Below are 11,369 nucleotides of genomic sequence, written 5' to 3'. Positions count from 1 at the left end.
CCTGCTGGCACACAGGTGCTCAGGGAGAGATCAAGATTTCACATCCCCATATCCCCAGCCTGCTTCTGATTAAATGCAGAAAAACTGGATAAAACACAGGTATTGCCCTGGGAGCTGGAGTCAGCACCAGGTGCCTGCACCTCTTGCATCTGATATCACTGGTTTTTGCACAAATCCAGCTTAAAATGGTCTACTAGCCTCAACATCTGAGCAGTAACTAGAAAATGCAAAAAAAATCTTACTCATTGGGATAATTAATTTCTCCACCACCAGAAGCAGTTTCTTTCATTTTCATTTGAGAAAATTATTTTATTCTGGGCAAGTTTATCTAAGCAGCAGGCTAGAACTATGGTTAACTCTAACAACATAGGATTGCTTTAGCATAAGAATGTATTCACCCTCAGTGTCAATCCATTAGTAGGCTGAACCTGGTTATGGGCATGAGATTTGTTTTTCAAGCTTCCCTAAGCCACAGTCACGAGACCCTTCCCTAAGGACAGCTGTAAAGGGATATCACACTGAGATTTCATATCAGCAGCAAAAAAAAAAAAAAAAAGCTGAGGTAGATGTCAATCTTCAGTGACAAGCAATTGAAAAGGTAATCCAAGATGACACAACTAATTAATAATTAATATCAAAGACTAAATACATAAAACATTGCTTGCAGACCAGATTGCAGCAGAGCCACCGCAAAGGGATTTCAATCACATGCCTCCTGTGCTTCTCCCACCCCATATCCCCAGGGGGTGGAAGATAACCCCAAACCAGCATGAAGGGTTGGACTTCCAAGCAGGCTCAATACTAAGCCCATAACATTCACAAGTCCCAGGGTTCTGGTTAAATTATTTCCCCTGATCCATGCAGATCCCACTTTTTCCCCACACATCTTACAGGGGCCTTCAGCCCCCAGTTAGACAGGATGGGGAGGCCCCAGCTCAGGGCCATTAGGGGGGAGGGCTGCAGAACCTACACCTACCACTCAAATCTGCTCAGCTCATGGCACAGGTATTTTTAAAGGGTAAATTAATCCAAGTGTTGTTCACTTTGTGAGCAAAAACTTGAAATAAATATTGGTATTGCTTTTACTACCTTTGATCACTTGTTTTGGAAATAGCATCAGTTTTGATTTCTGAGCTGAAAGCTTACAACTGTTTCTAATATTCCATTTGATGTAAATGATTCAATAGAAACAGAGTCTAAAATACTCTTTTCAGTTTTAAAGATTGCTTTAAAATGTTTAGTATAGTTGTACTTACAGCACCTTAAAATTCCAGTTAATAAGTAACTAAAAAAAATACATGATCAGAATTGCTTTCTTCTCTCTGTGTGAATGAGTTCTCTAGTGTCTGCAATGGGAAATGATGATTATTAATATAATTTTCAACCATAATTATTGTTTTTAGACACACCCAGCTCCTAATTCTATCACCAAACTCTTTACATCAATAACATTTTAACAAAGTTCAAGTACAGAATCAAATGGAAAGTTTTAATAGCTTATCCATATGTATACTTGATATTCTTGGCTGCAGAAAGGGATAGCACCACAATATTAAAGAAAAACAGGTATAAATCTAGCTGTAAGAGCCACATAAACAAGTGCATCTATGTCAAGAATTCCTATGAGCCTTGCTTTTAGTCAAAAACTGTATTTTCTATCCAGAATATTTGCTTTTAAAATAATAGGGTTAAGCTGTTAGTAATTCTAACTATTCATATAGAAACATTAGTTGGAATACTTGTTATAAAACCTTTCAGGGTGACAAATGAAAGATAATAAACCCTTGATCAATATAACTTTTATTTATTCATCCAGGAACATAGGATATCATAGGCAACAATGCCGCCTAGGAGCACAAGGATTTCACATAAACTGTTTTGGCAGAAACACGCATTTAAATAATCATCCAAATCACCACCTCACTATCTCTATCTTAAAAAAAAAAAAAAAAACTAAACAAACAAAAAAATGGAGGAAAAGAAACATAAGATCTGAATAAACCAACAGCCCAAAATTTTTTTTTAATTTAATGTCTATGCCAGCCACATCTTTCCCTGATTTTAGAAGTCATAATACTTAGCAGTGACAATGGCACCTTTCATTTGCAAACACATTATAAACATGAACTGACTGCAATTATACCACAATACCTCACCACAGCTAATCACCAGGACTGCCTGGTCTGCCCTCAGCCTGGGGAAGTGCTGATTTCAGTTTGTGCCGCCAGGCCCGGTATGACAGTGTCTACACCCTGCAAAGTACTACCCTCAGAAGTGAATTTAGCATAAACTGACTGACCAAGCCACAGCACATCATCAAGCAGGTGTTTCCAGTCAGTGCTAATATTTTCTTTTATATTGCAAGAAGAACTGACCAGACCAGGACACAATTTAATGTAAACCATTTGGAGTGAAAGGTGTTATCTTGCCTAGCGAAATCTCCCCCTCACAGTCCAGCTCACAGGCAGAGTCAGTGGCAACCTCATGGTCAGGGGAGATCTGGGACATCCTATCAAAAGGGTCCCCGCGATGCTCCTCACAGTCAACCACGTTTGGGATCATGTTAACATAAGCAGTCACTATCTCCTTATGGTAAAGGGTGTCCTGGTTGTAAGAGATAAGCTCATTGCTTATATTAACAGTCTCCACTGCAGTACCAGTGCAAAACTGACCACATCCCAGGAGGTTGGAGAAAACCTTTCTAAAGTCAGCATTGAAGGCATAGATGATGGGGTTAAGAGAAGAGTTAGCCCAACCAAACCAGACAAAGATATTAAAGGTGGTCTCACTGACGCAGGGCAGGCCGGCGTGGGGGTCGCTGGGTGGGCTCTCGCAGAAGGGAACCATGCAGTTCAGGATGAAGAATGGCAACCAGCAACACACAAAGACACCCATGATGACAGAGAGCGTCTTTAACACCTTGGTTTCTTTCCTGATGGAGGACTTGAGGCTTGTGTGATGGTGGCAGTCAACGTGGCTGCTCCGGCAGCTCTGTGCATGCTCGGCTGCCCTCTCCAAGGAAGAGATACGACGAATCTGCACCTGGGCAATGCGGTAGATTCGGGTGTAGGTGACTATCATGATAGCCACCGGGATATAAAAACTGATCAAGGAGGAGGAAATAGCATAAGTCCTGTTGAGGCTGGAGTCACAGCTCTCCGATGGTCCAGTGAGGGTATCATTGCTGCCAGAGGTCCCATCAGAGGGTCTCACTGCCGCTAATGCCGCCCATGTGGTACTCCTATCTTCTGCCCAGGTGGTGACAGCACCTGCTGCTGCCCAGGCAGTGCCAAATCCATCTTCAATATCAGCAGCAGCAACAACATCCCCACCTTTGTGCCAGTTGAGCTGGACAGGGATGAAGGAGATGAGCACAGACAGCGCCCATGCCACGCTGATCATCACCAGAGCCAAGCGCTGGGTCATCTTTCTCTCATAGCGGAAAGGGCTGGAGATAGCCCAGTACCTGTCCACGCTGATCACGCACAGGTTCAGGATGGAGGCCGTGGAGCACATGATGTCAAAGGCCACCCAGACGTTGCAGAAAGCCCCAAAGGGCCAGTACCCAGCCACCTCTGCCACCGCCTTCCAGGGCATGACGAGCAGGGCCACCAGTAGGTCCGAGACAGCCAGGGACACGATGAAGATGTTGGTAACCTTGCTCCGCAGGTGCCGGTAGCGGACGATGGCCGCGCACACGAGCACGTTCCCGAAGAGAGTCCAGAGGATGAGCAGCGCCAGCAGGCTGCCCGCCGCCACCTGCGCCGCCCCGGGGGAACCCGCCGTGCCCCGCGCCTCGCCGGGGGGCCCCGTCGCCGGGGGCAGTGGGCTCCGGCCACCCCGCAGCATCGCTGGCGGCTCCCGCCGGCGGCGGGGCGGCTCCGGCCGGGATGCGCCGAGCAGCCAGCGCCGCCCCGCCGCCCGGCCCCATGGGGCCGCTGCCCCCCCGCCCCACCGCCACCCCCGCCGGACGGCCCCGCTCGGCCGCTCAGCGCGCTCCGGGCTCCGCGCCTCGCCACTACCGCGGCGCCAGCCCCGCCGGGGTCCCTCTCCCGGCTCCAGGAACCCCGCCTGGGGTCCCCGCCCCGCGGCTCAGTGCGAGCACCTCCGCTCAGGATAGGATCCCCGCCCCGCGGCTCAGTGCGAGTACCTCTCTCTGCTCAGGATCCCCGCCCCGCGGCTCAGTGCGGATCCCCCTGCTCGAGGTCTCCGCCCCGCGGCTCCTTCCAGGGGTTCCAGCTCCGCGGTTCAGCGCGTCCTCCTGCTCGGGTCTCTGTCCCGCGGACCCGCTTTGGGTTCCCGCCTCGCGTCCTCTCGCTTGCGCTCCCGCTCCGCGGCTCAGCGCGCTCCTCTCTTGCCAGGCTCCGCGGCTCAGCGCGCACCCTGCCCGCGGCACACTCCTTCTGGGTTCGCTCCACGCCCCCGCGGTTCCCGGTGCCTGCCGCCCGGGCTGGCGGCTCCGCTCGCCCCGTGCCCGCCCGGGCTCCCAGCGCGGCGGAGCGGCTCCCCCACCGGGGCTGCCCGCCCGATCCTCGCCGCCCGGGCCGGCCCGCCCGCCCCCACCGCCCTGTGAGCATGCTCCGCCGCCAGGGACGCCCCGTCCGGGCACCGCAGCTGGCCGGGGACGGGACGGGACGGGACGGGACGGCACGGAAAGGAAAGGAAAGGTGCAGCAGGGCCAGCCGCCGTCCCCGCTCCTTCCCTCCCTCCGAGACCGAATGACCCTCGCATCGCTCGGTGCCGTCGCCGGCTCTGTGCGCGGCACAAGAGCAGAGCGCGGTCCCGCCGCGGGGAGCGGGGAAATGACCCCCAGCATCCCCGGGGCAAGAGGGGCTGTCCAGGACGGGCACGGACACAGCTCGGCCGGCCTCTCGTCGGCAGCGAACGGGGCTGAAAGGTGCGGTGTGGGCAGCGGGGCGGGCTGGGTGTCTTCTACAGGGATGGGAAATAGAGTGCGCCTCCGTACTTATTCCAGTGGTTTCTGCTGGATGGCTGAGATGTATTAGAGGCAGAAAGCCCGGCGAGAGAAAATCTGGTTCTCTCTCTTTCCAGCTCTATGGGATGAATCACTGCTCTCGGTAGGGCTCCAGCACAACTAGAAACAGACTATGACCGTGAGCATTACAGGTGTTAATGCTCTTGGACTCACCGTGTGCTAATGTCATGCTTGAGTTTCTTCGGAGAACATGTCTTAGTTATTTTTATTGGAAATACAATTGGTTTAGTTCCCCTAAAACTTAATTTCTTTTCAAAGCAGTTGCCAGAGATCAAGCCTATTCTTGACTCAGCAGCCTGGGTTTTGGCACTGAAAGGGCTAAAGGACTGACACTCTCCAGAGGCCTTCCAGCTGCTTCAAGAATCACTACACCTTGCTGGATCTGCAGTGACATGAAGAAAGATTAAATGCTAGAGTTACTAAATACAGAGGGAAAAGGAAAAAAATAAATCTAATTCTGAAACCTTTTAGGTAATTTTATAAAATTGTCACAAGAAAAGTGAAGCTTCACTTTAGCTCTCGCTTAAGAAATTGGCGCTACTTTTCTACATTTAAGCAGAGTTATATTTAATATCGGAGGAAGAATTTAGCTTTTGTCACCACTGAATTCTAAACAGTGTGACTAAAGCTCTGGTGCTGAGGCAATGTGTTGCTTGCACTAACTCTGCTTTCCTAAGCAATGCCTCCTACAATTTCTCTAAACGAAGAAGCAGATTGCACAAGTATTTGTGCACATGCCCATTGGAGCTGCTTGTCATGGGGATATTTTTTAATGTAGTTAATGGGGACATTTTATTCCAAAAATCAATGATCCAGTTGTTTGTTTAGCTTATATTCATTGCTTCAGCAATGTAGAGGAGTGTGCATTTGCTTGTAATGTGGTGTCTGTGTATTTACATGTGTGTTTACACATGTGCTGCCAGTAAGCATGAGCTATTTAAATAAACACACGTGTAGGTATCTGTCTCAATAGCAAAAGTAGCCCAGTAAAACATAGCCTGCTCACAACTCAGCAGCCCCTTGCCCACACTGGTAGCTTGGTACAAATCAGAGGTGCAGCTCTGCCGGCTGTGCTGGAGTCAGGCACAGAGGAGGTGCAAGCAGATGGGAAAGATGCCTTAACTCATTGAAACAAAAATTATAACAGCACACTTGTCAGATGTCTAAAGAATAAAGTTTTGCTATGCTTTGTTCTTTACTGTCTGCAATAGGTGGACCCAAAGTGGAAGACCTTCAAAAATATCCCATTTTTTGGCCAAGAGTTGTATTTGGCTGTCTGAATCCTGCAACACAGAATTTAGAGGATGTAATATCCTTTCCCATGTATTTAATCTTTAGCAATTCTTGGTTTCCAGCTGGTGTGAACTGATGTTGTTCCCCAAAGCTCCCTGTGGATAAAGATCCAGCTTTGAGCTGGGCGGAGATTTGTCGCCCAAAGGTGCAGCTGTCAATGGGTGCATCAGTGGCAGGGTCTCCAATGCTGATCCATTTCATGCATGCATATTCAAAACTTTCTTTCAAGGCAAAGGAATGCATTAGGAGATCAAGAATATTTTCAGTGGTAGTAGAAAGAAATCCTAATTTGTGATGGGGTGGCATGTGAGACTAAGACCCCCATGCTGACAGACTCAGTGAGTTGGGAAGAAGTGGTGCAGGAAGGAGCAACAGGACAACTGCTTTGTGATTTTATGGGATCATTCATAATGGCATCAGGTCAGAGAAACAATCATTTAATGGGGACGTTTGTTATAACATTCCATCCACTGCCATCAAAATTTTTTGAGCCTGAGATAAAAACCTTTTGCATTTATAGGTTATTAGCATCCTTTTTTAACTTTCTGTAGGCAGTTTGCATATAAATCTCATTTTAAGAATAGTCCATTAAACCCACAGCTGTCACTTGCTGAGAGATCTGGGGTGGGGTTTTTTTTCATCCTGAAATCATCTTTTTAATGTCTTTTGTGCTTTTCCTTCAGAGCTTTGCCTCATTTTTCTTTTTTTTTATTCACCTGTTAAAATTGCAGTTCTCTCTCACAGCTGGCAGATTGGAAGTAATGGAATTTAACTGCTATTGCAATGATTCTGAGCAAAAAAAAAATTTTTTCAGTTCCTGATTTTAGAAATGTATGTTTTACTAGCTCTTTCTCTTCATTGCCACATTTTCTATCTCCACTTCAAAATACAAATACCCATTGTTCTGCCTAATAATATTTATTTAAAAATCATCAACATGAATAAATTCACACATTCTCTCATTTGAGAGACACTTGGTGTAAAGAGATAGGAAAATAATTAATGCTGAAAGGAAATTAAAACACAGAGACACAGGTGTACCGCTGAGGTTTAGGCTGTAAAAGCATCCCATCAAAAACCTCCCATTACTTCTCTCTAAACCAGAGAAGAAGAGGGAGTGGTAGAGGCTTAAACATAGAAGGATGCTCAAGTGGAGCTGTGTTTAGGAGCATGGCTGAACCCAGGCTTAAGGTCAGTTGCTTTTATTCACTGACACTGATGCTTTTTTTTATTGCACAGGTGCAGGTGTATATACAGCCATGTGAGGGTACTGAGGAAGGAGGGAGATAACTGGTATCACCACTTCATGGAGTACAGAAAAATCCGTGCAGACTGGGTTGGGTTCTGCTGTTCATGTTTCAAACAAAAATAAACATGAGCAATTGAAAAATGATCAGAAATGCATTACAGGAATTATGTCTGGGAAACTTCCTCAGTTGAGGAGAGGGCAACAGGAGGGTTAGAACCAGCTGGTGATATCTGACAAGGGGAAAACTTTTCTGTAACAGATGGCTTTTAATATTTTAGGTAAAATTAGAAAAATTTCAGAGGCTAAAAACTGAATCTATGAGAAATCAGGGTAGAGGTGGGGTATTCATTTTCAACAGTAAGGATGATTAATGGCTGAAGCAATTGGTTTTGGATTGTAATAGATTTGCCATCATTTGCAATCTGAAAGCCAAGGCTGAATGCATTTCTCAGAGGCTGTGCCCCAGCTCATCCCTCAGCTCTGTCTTCACTCCAGGGGTACCAAAGAGTGCTCTGTAGCCCATGTTGTGGGAAAGGTAATTTTGAATGGCTACAGTTACCCCCACTGGCCTTAAATCCTGTTTAGGTTTTTGTTGACATGATAAGCAATATGTAACAGGATCTGTAATGAGTGTGACATGGTTCCTACATCAGCCATGGATCACTCAGGGAAATCATGAAAAATCTGATGCTAACAGAAGACATTTCCACAGTTTTATTTTTTTTTTAAATTCATACCAAGCTTGACTTCATTTAAACCTATGGTTAGAGATAAAAGATGGATGCAAGCCAAGGCCAAGATCAAAGGGAACAGCATTTTTGTAAATATGATTCCTACTGTATTGTCTTTGTTAATTTGGGGGCTTTTGTCTTATAAAATATTATCTTTTCTTTTTAGTTATTTATAAACATGAATTTAAAACAGTGTCATTTTTTTCTAATAAAGCAAGAGCTCACATGATTAAAAACTGCTAAAGATCAGTAACATTTGAAAGAAGAAAAATAAAAAGAGGGAAACCCCTGTTTTTTACAATTTGGGAATTTTATTTGTATTCTCTGTGTGTGCATGGCCCTATCCAAGGGGAAGAGCTGTCCTGAGAAAATAATCAAGATGAAAAAGGTGATTTTAACTTTCTAATGCTGAACACTTCAAGATTTTTATTTTATCTTTTGCCAACTGTACTATCAAACTGTAAATAAAAATCAGGTGGGCTTAATTCCCCAAGAAGCTGCTGTAATTCTGTATCTGACTTCAACAGTGCAACAATAGGCCCTGTGGAGTAATTTGAATACAAATTTCAGTGTTCTGATTTCTCTGTTCTTCTAAGCTACCATACATTAGGAGGATCTATGAATTTTATATTGAACATGTAAAACATAGGCTTTTTTAGTTAAATAATTTTTATTGGAACTTTTACCAACAGCATCATTTATCCTAGGATTTTACCCTGTCCATTAACATAGCATGAGATTATCTTTCACAAAATGGGTAGGAAAACCAAATCCCTGATGGAACCAAACAGTAATTTCAGCAATGAAATCAGACACTATTGTGAAGATTGTTAACATGATAGAAAAGATGGGGCTCAGCAAACAGAAGTCAGCAGCTGGGTGTCTGCCTCTCAAGGAACACAGATGATGTCTCATAGGGTCAGACAGTGACTCATCCTTGGGCTCCCCTCCTCCCAGATGGCAGCTGCTGCATGGAAGGGAATGGGGCTGGGAAGCAGGACATGGAATGGGACAGGAAATGGGGCAGGGAATGGGGCTGGGAAGCAGGACAGGGAATGGGACAGGGAATGAGGCTGGGAAGCAGGACACCCAAACCTCATCTGTTTCACTGGCAATGTGGGACAGCTGTATCCTTGCAGAAGAGCCTGTTGCAAATGCTACACAGAAAACTGCAAAGCCAGGTAATTTTACAAGTGTGCCAACAGTTAGAGCTGATAGGGTTTTTAATCTGTGCATTTTAGAGTTGTGGAAGACCAGCATTAGATTTTTTAGTTCAGGATTTATTTGGAGAAAGAATTCCAGCTTCAAATTTTTAAACATTAGTTTAAAAGGTAAGGATGAGCAACTTTGAGATAAACAGCAATAAACTGCAACTTTTACTTATTTCTGCATTTCCCCTTCCTTAAGCAGTACTTGAAATAATATGCTCATTTAGAATCCTTCTGTTTTCTTCTCCAACACATGTAATGAGGGTCAAAGGAGTTTCAAGTGCAGAGAGTGTCAGCCATCCCTGTAATGCCTTTAGGACCTCCCCATTCTCCTGGCTGGTGCACTGCAAATCAAAGGGGGGAACATACAGGTTGAAAAGCATATGCTCAAATAAATCAAGGAAAATACCCCAAATTCAGCACAAGGTGAATGTATTGCTGCAGTGGAACAAAGTTTGCAAGTGCAGGCACAGCCAGCTCTTCTTGATATAGTGAATTTTGGGTTCTTGACTCTTATTGGATTGGAAAGGTTTTCCAAAATGGAGAACAAAAAAAATAAAGGTTTGGAGTGAAGACATTCTGATGCATGGAAAGGACTCGAGGACACTTTCAAAAGTCTGTTTGACTAGTGATACATCTATTAAATTTATTTCTTGGTAATTAAACTATTAGAATCAAGCAGGCAGTGGTGGAAATCCCTACCTGGGGAGCACGGCAGGCATGCTTCTTGTACCTGGGAGAGGAGCAGCAGGAGGAACAAGGAAGGGGGTTCATGGAACCAGCCACCATTAAGATGTTGTTACAAAGCTGTTGCTTACTGCATTGTTACTAGCTTCCTACAAAAGCCATTGCCTGCTAGAAGTGAAATTCTAAATTCTAACTAAATTCAGAAAATTATGGACTCACGTTGGAACCAGACACAAAGTGTGGACTTAGCCTTAGGTATATTAATTGTATCTGTTCATTCTTAAAAGCATTCTAATCTTCAGATAAGCCTGGAAAATATTTGATAGCACAATAAATTAGAATAAAGGAGTTATGGTATCGTTTAAAATCTTGGCCAGCCACTCACTCCCTCCCTCAGAGTGGGATGGAGGAGACAATCAGAACAGTAAAGGTAGGAAAATCTGTGGGTTGAGAAAAAGACAATTTAACAGGTAATAATGCAAAAGGCATGTGAGCAAGCAAAGTGAAACCAATAATTAATTCCCCACTTCCCATGGGCAGGCAGGTGTTCAGCCATTCCCAGGAAAGCGGGGATCCATCACATGGAGACTTGGGAAGACAAATGCCATCAGTCAATATGTGTGCCCCCTCCCTCACTGCTTCCTTCTTCTTCCATCAGATTTATGCTCAGCATGAAGCCATAGGGTGTGGGATGTGGGATATCCCTGGGTCAGCTGTCCTGGCTGTGTCCCCTCCCAGCCCCTTGTGCACCCCCAGCCTCCTGTCTGCTGGGGTGGGATGCTGGACAGGAAAGGCCTTGGCTCTGTGGAAGGGCTGCTCAGCAACAGCTAAAATATCCCTGAGCTCTGTTTCCAGCATGAATCCCAAGCACAGCCCCACACTTGCTGCTCTGAGAAAATTAACTCTATCCCAGCCAAAATCAGCACATGTGGAGCTCTTCCTCACTCAAATTAAAATGCTGATGTAGTTCACCAGAATTAATGATTCTATGAGTGGTTTTCACAATATGGCTTTTAATTCCAGGGACATTCAAGCAAAGATTTATTGGAAACTAAACATAAAACACCCGCTGCTTTGTTACAAATGAAGTAGAGAGATAGCAGCTGGTTTTCCTGCAACCCCTGTTCTTTCAAAAATTTCTACCTACTGCATCCATCTTTATTTGTACTTAGGCATAAATTGTGATCCATTTACTTCTGTCAAGG

General features: G+C 45.3%; 2 protein-coding genes across 2 annotated transcripts in view; one reads left to right on the top strand and one right to left on the bottom strand.

The window, feature by feature from the left end:
- Positions 1 to 1,779: 1,779 nt before the first annotated feature.
- On the bottom strand, positions 1,780 to 4,863 carry DRD5 (dopamine receptor D5). The gene has a single exon (XM_014266147.3). The coding sequence runs from the start codon at positions 3,847 to 3,849 to the stop codon at positions 2,392 to 2,394; it is 1,458 nt and encodes a 485-aa protein (XP_014121622.2). The 5' UTR covers positions 3,850 to 4,863; the 3' UTR covers positions 1,780 to 2,391.
- The window catches only part of LOC113459120 (uncharacterized), an 18,380-nt gene continuing 10,785 nt past the window's right edge, over positions 3,775 to 11,369 (top strand). The window contains exon 1 of the mRNA XM_074541756.1: positions 3,775 to 7,480. Coding sequence (XP_074397857.1) covers positions 3,891 to 5,006 — 1,116 coding nt within the window. The 5' untranslated portion in view covers positions 3,775 to 3,890 and the 3' untranslated portion in view covers positions 5,007 to 7,480. The remainder of the gene's footprint in view (positions 7,481 to 11,369) is intronic.

Source organism: Zonotrichia albicollis, chromosome 5 (assembly GCF_047830755.1).
Source record: "Zonotrichia albicollis isolate bZonAlb1 chromosome 5, bZonAlb1.hap1, whole genome shotgun sequence".
Classification (NCBI taxonomy): Eukaryota; Metazoa; Chordata; class Aves; order Passeriformes; family Passerellidae; genus Zonotrichia; species Zonotrichia albicollis.
This window is presented reverse-complemented; position numbering and strand designations above follow the sequence as displayed.

Excerpts from the sequence above, each read along its gene's own strand:
- DRD5 (XM_014266147.3), bottom strand. The coding sequence starts at position 3,849 with ATGCTGCGGGGTGGCCGGAGCCCACTGCCCCCGGCGACGGGGCCCCCC.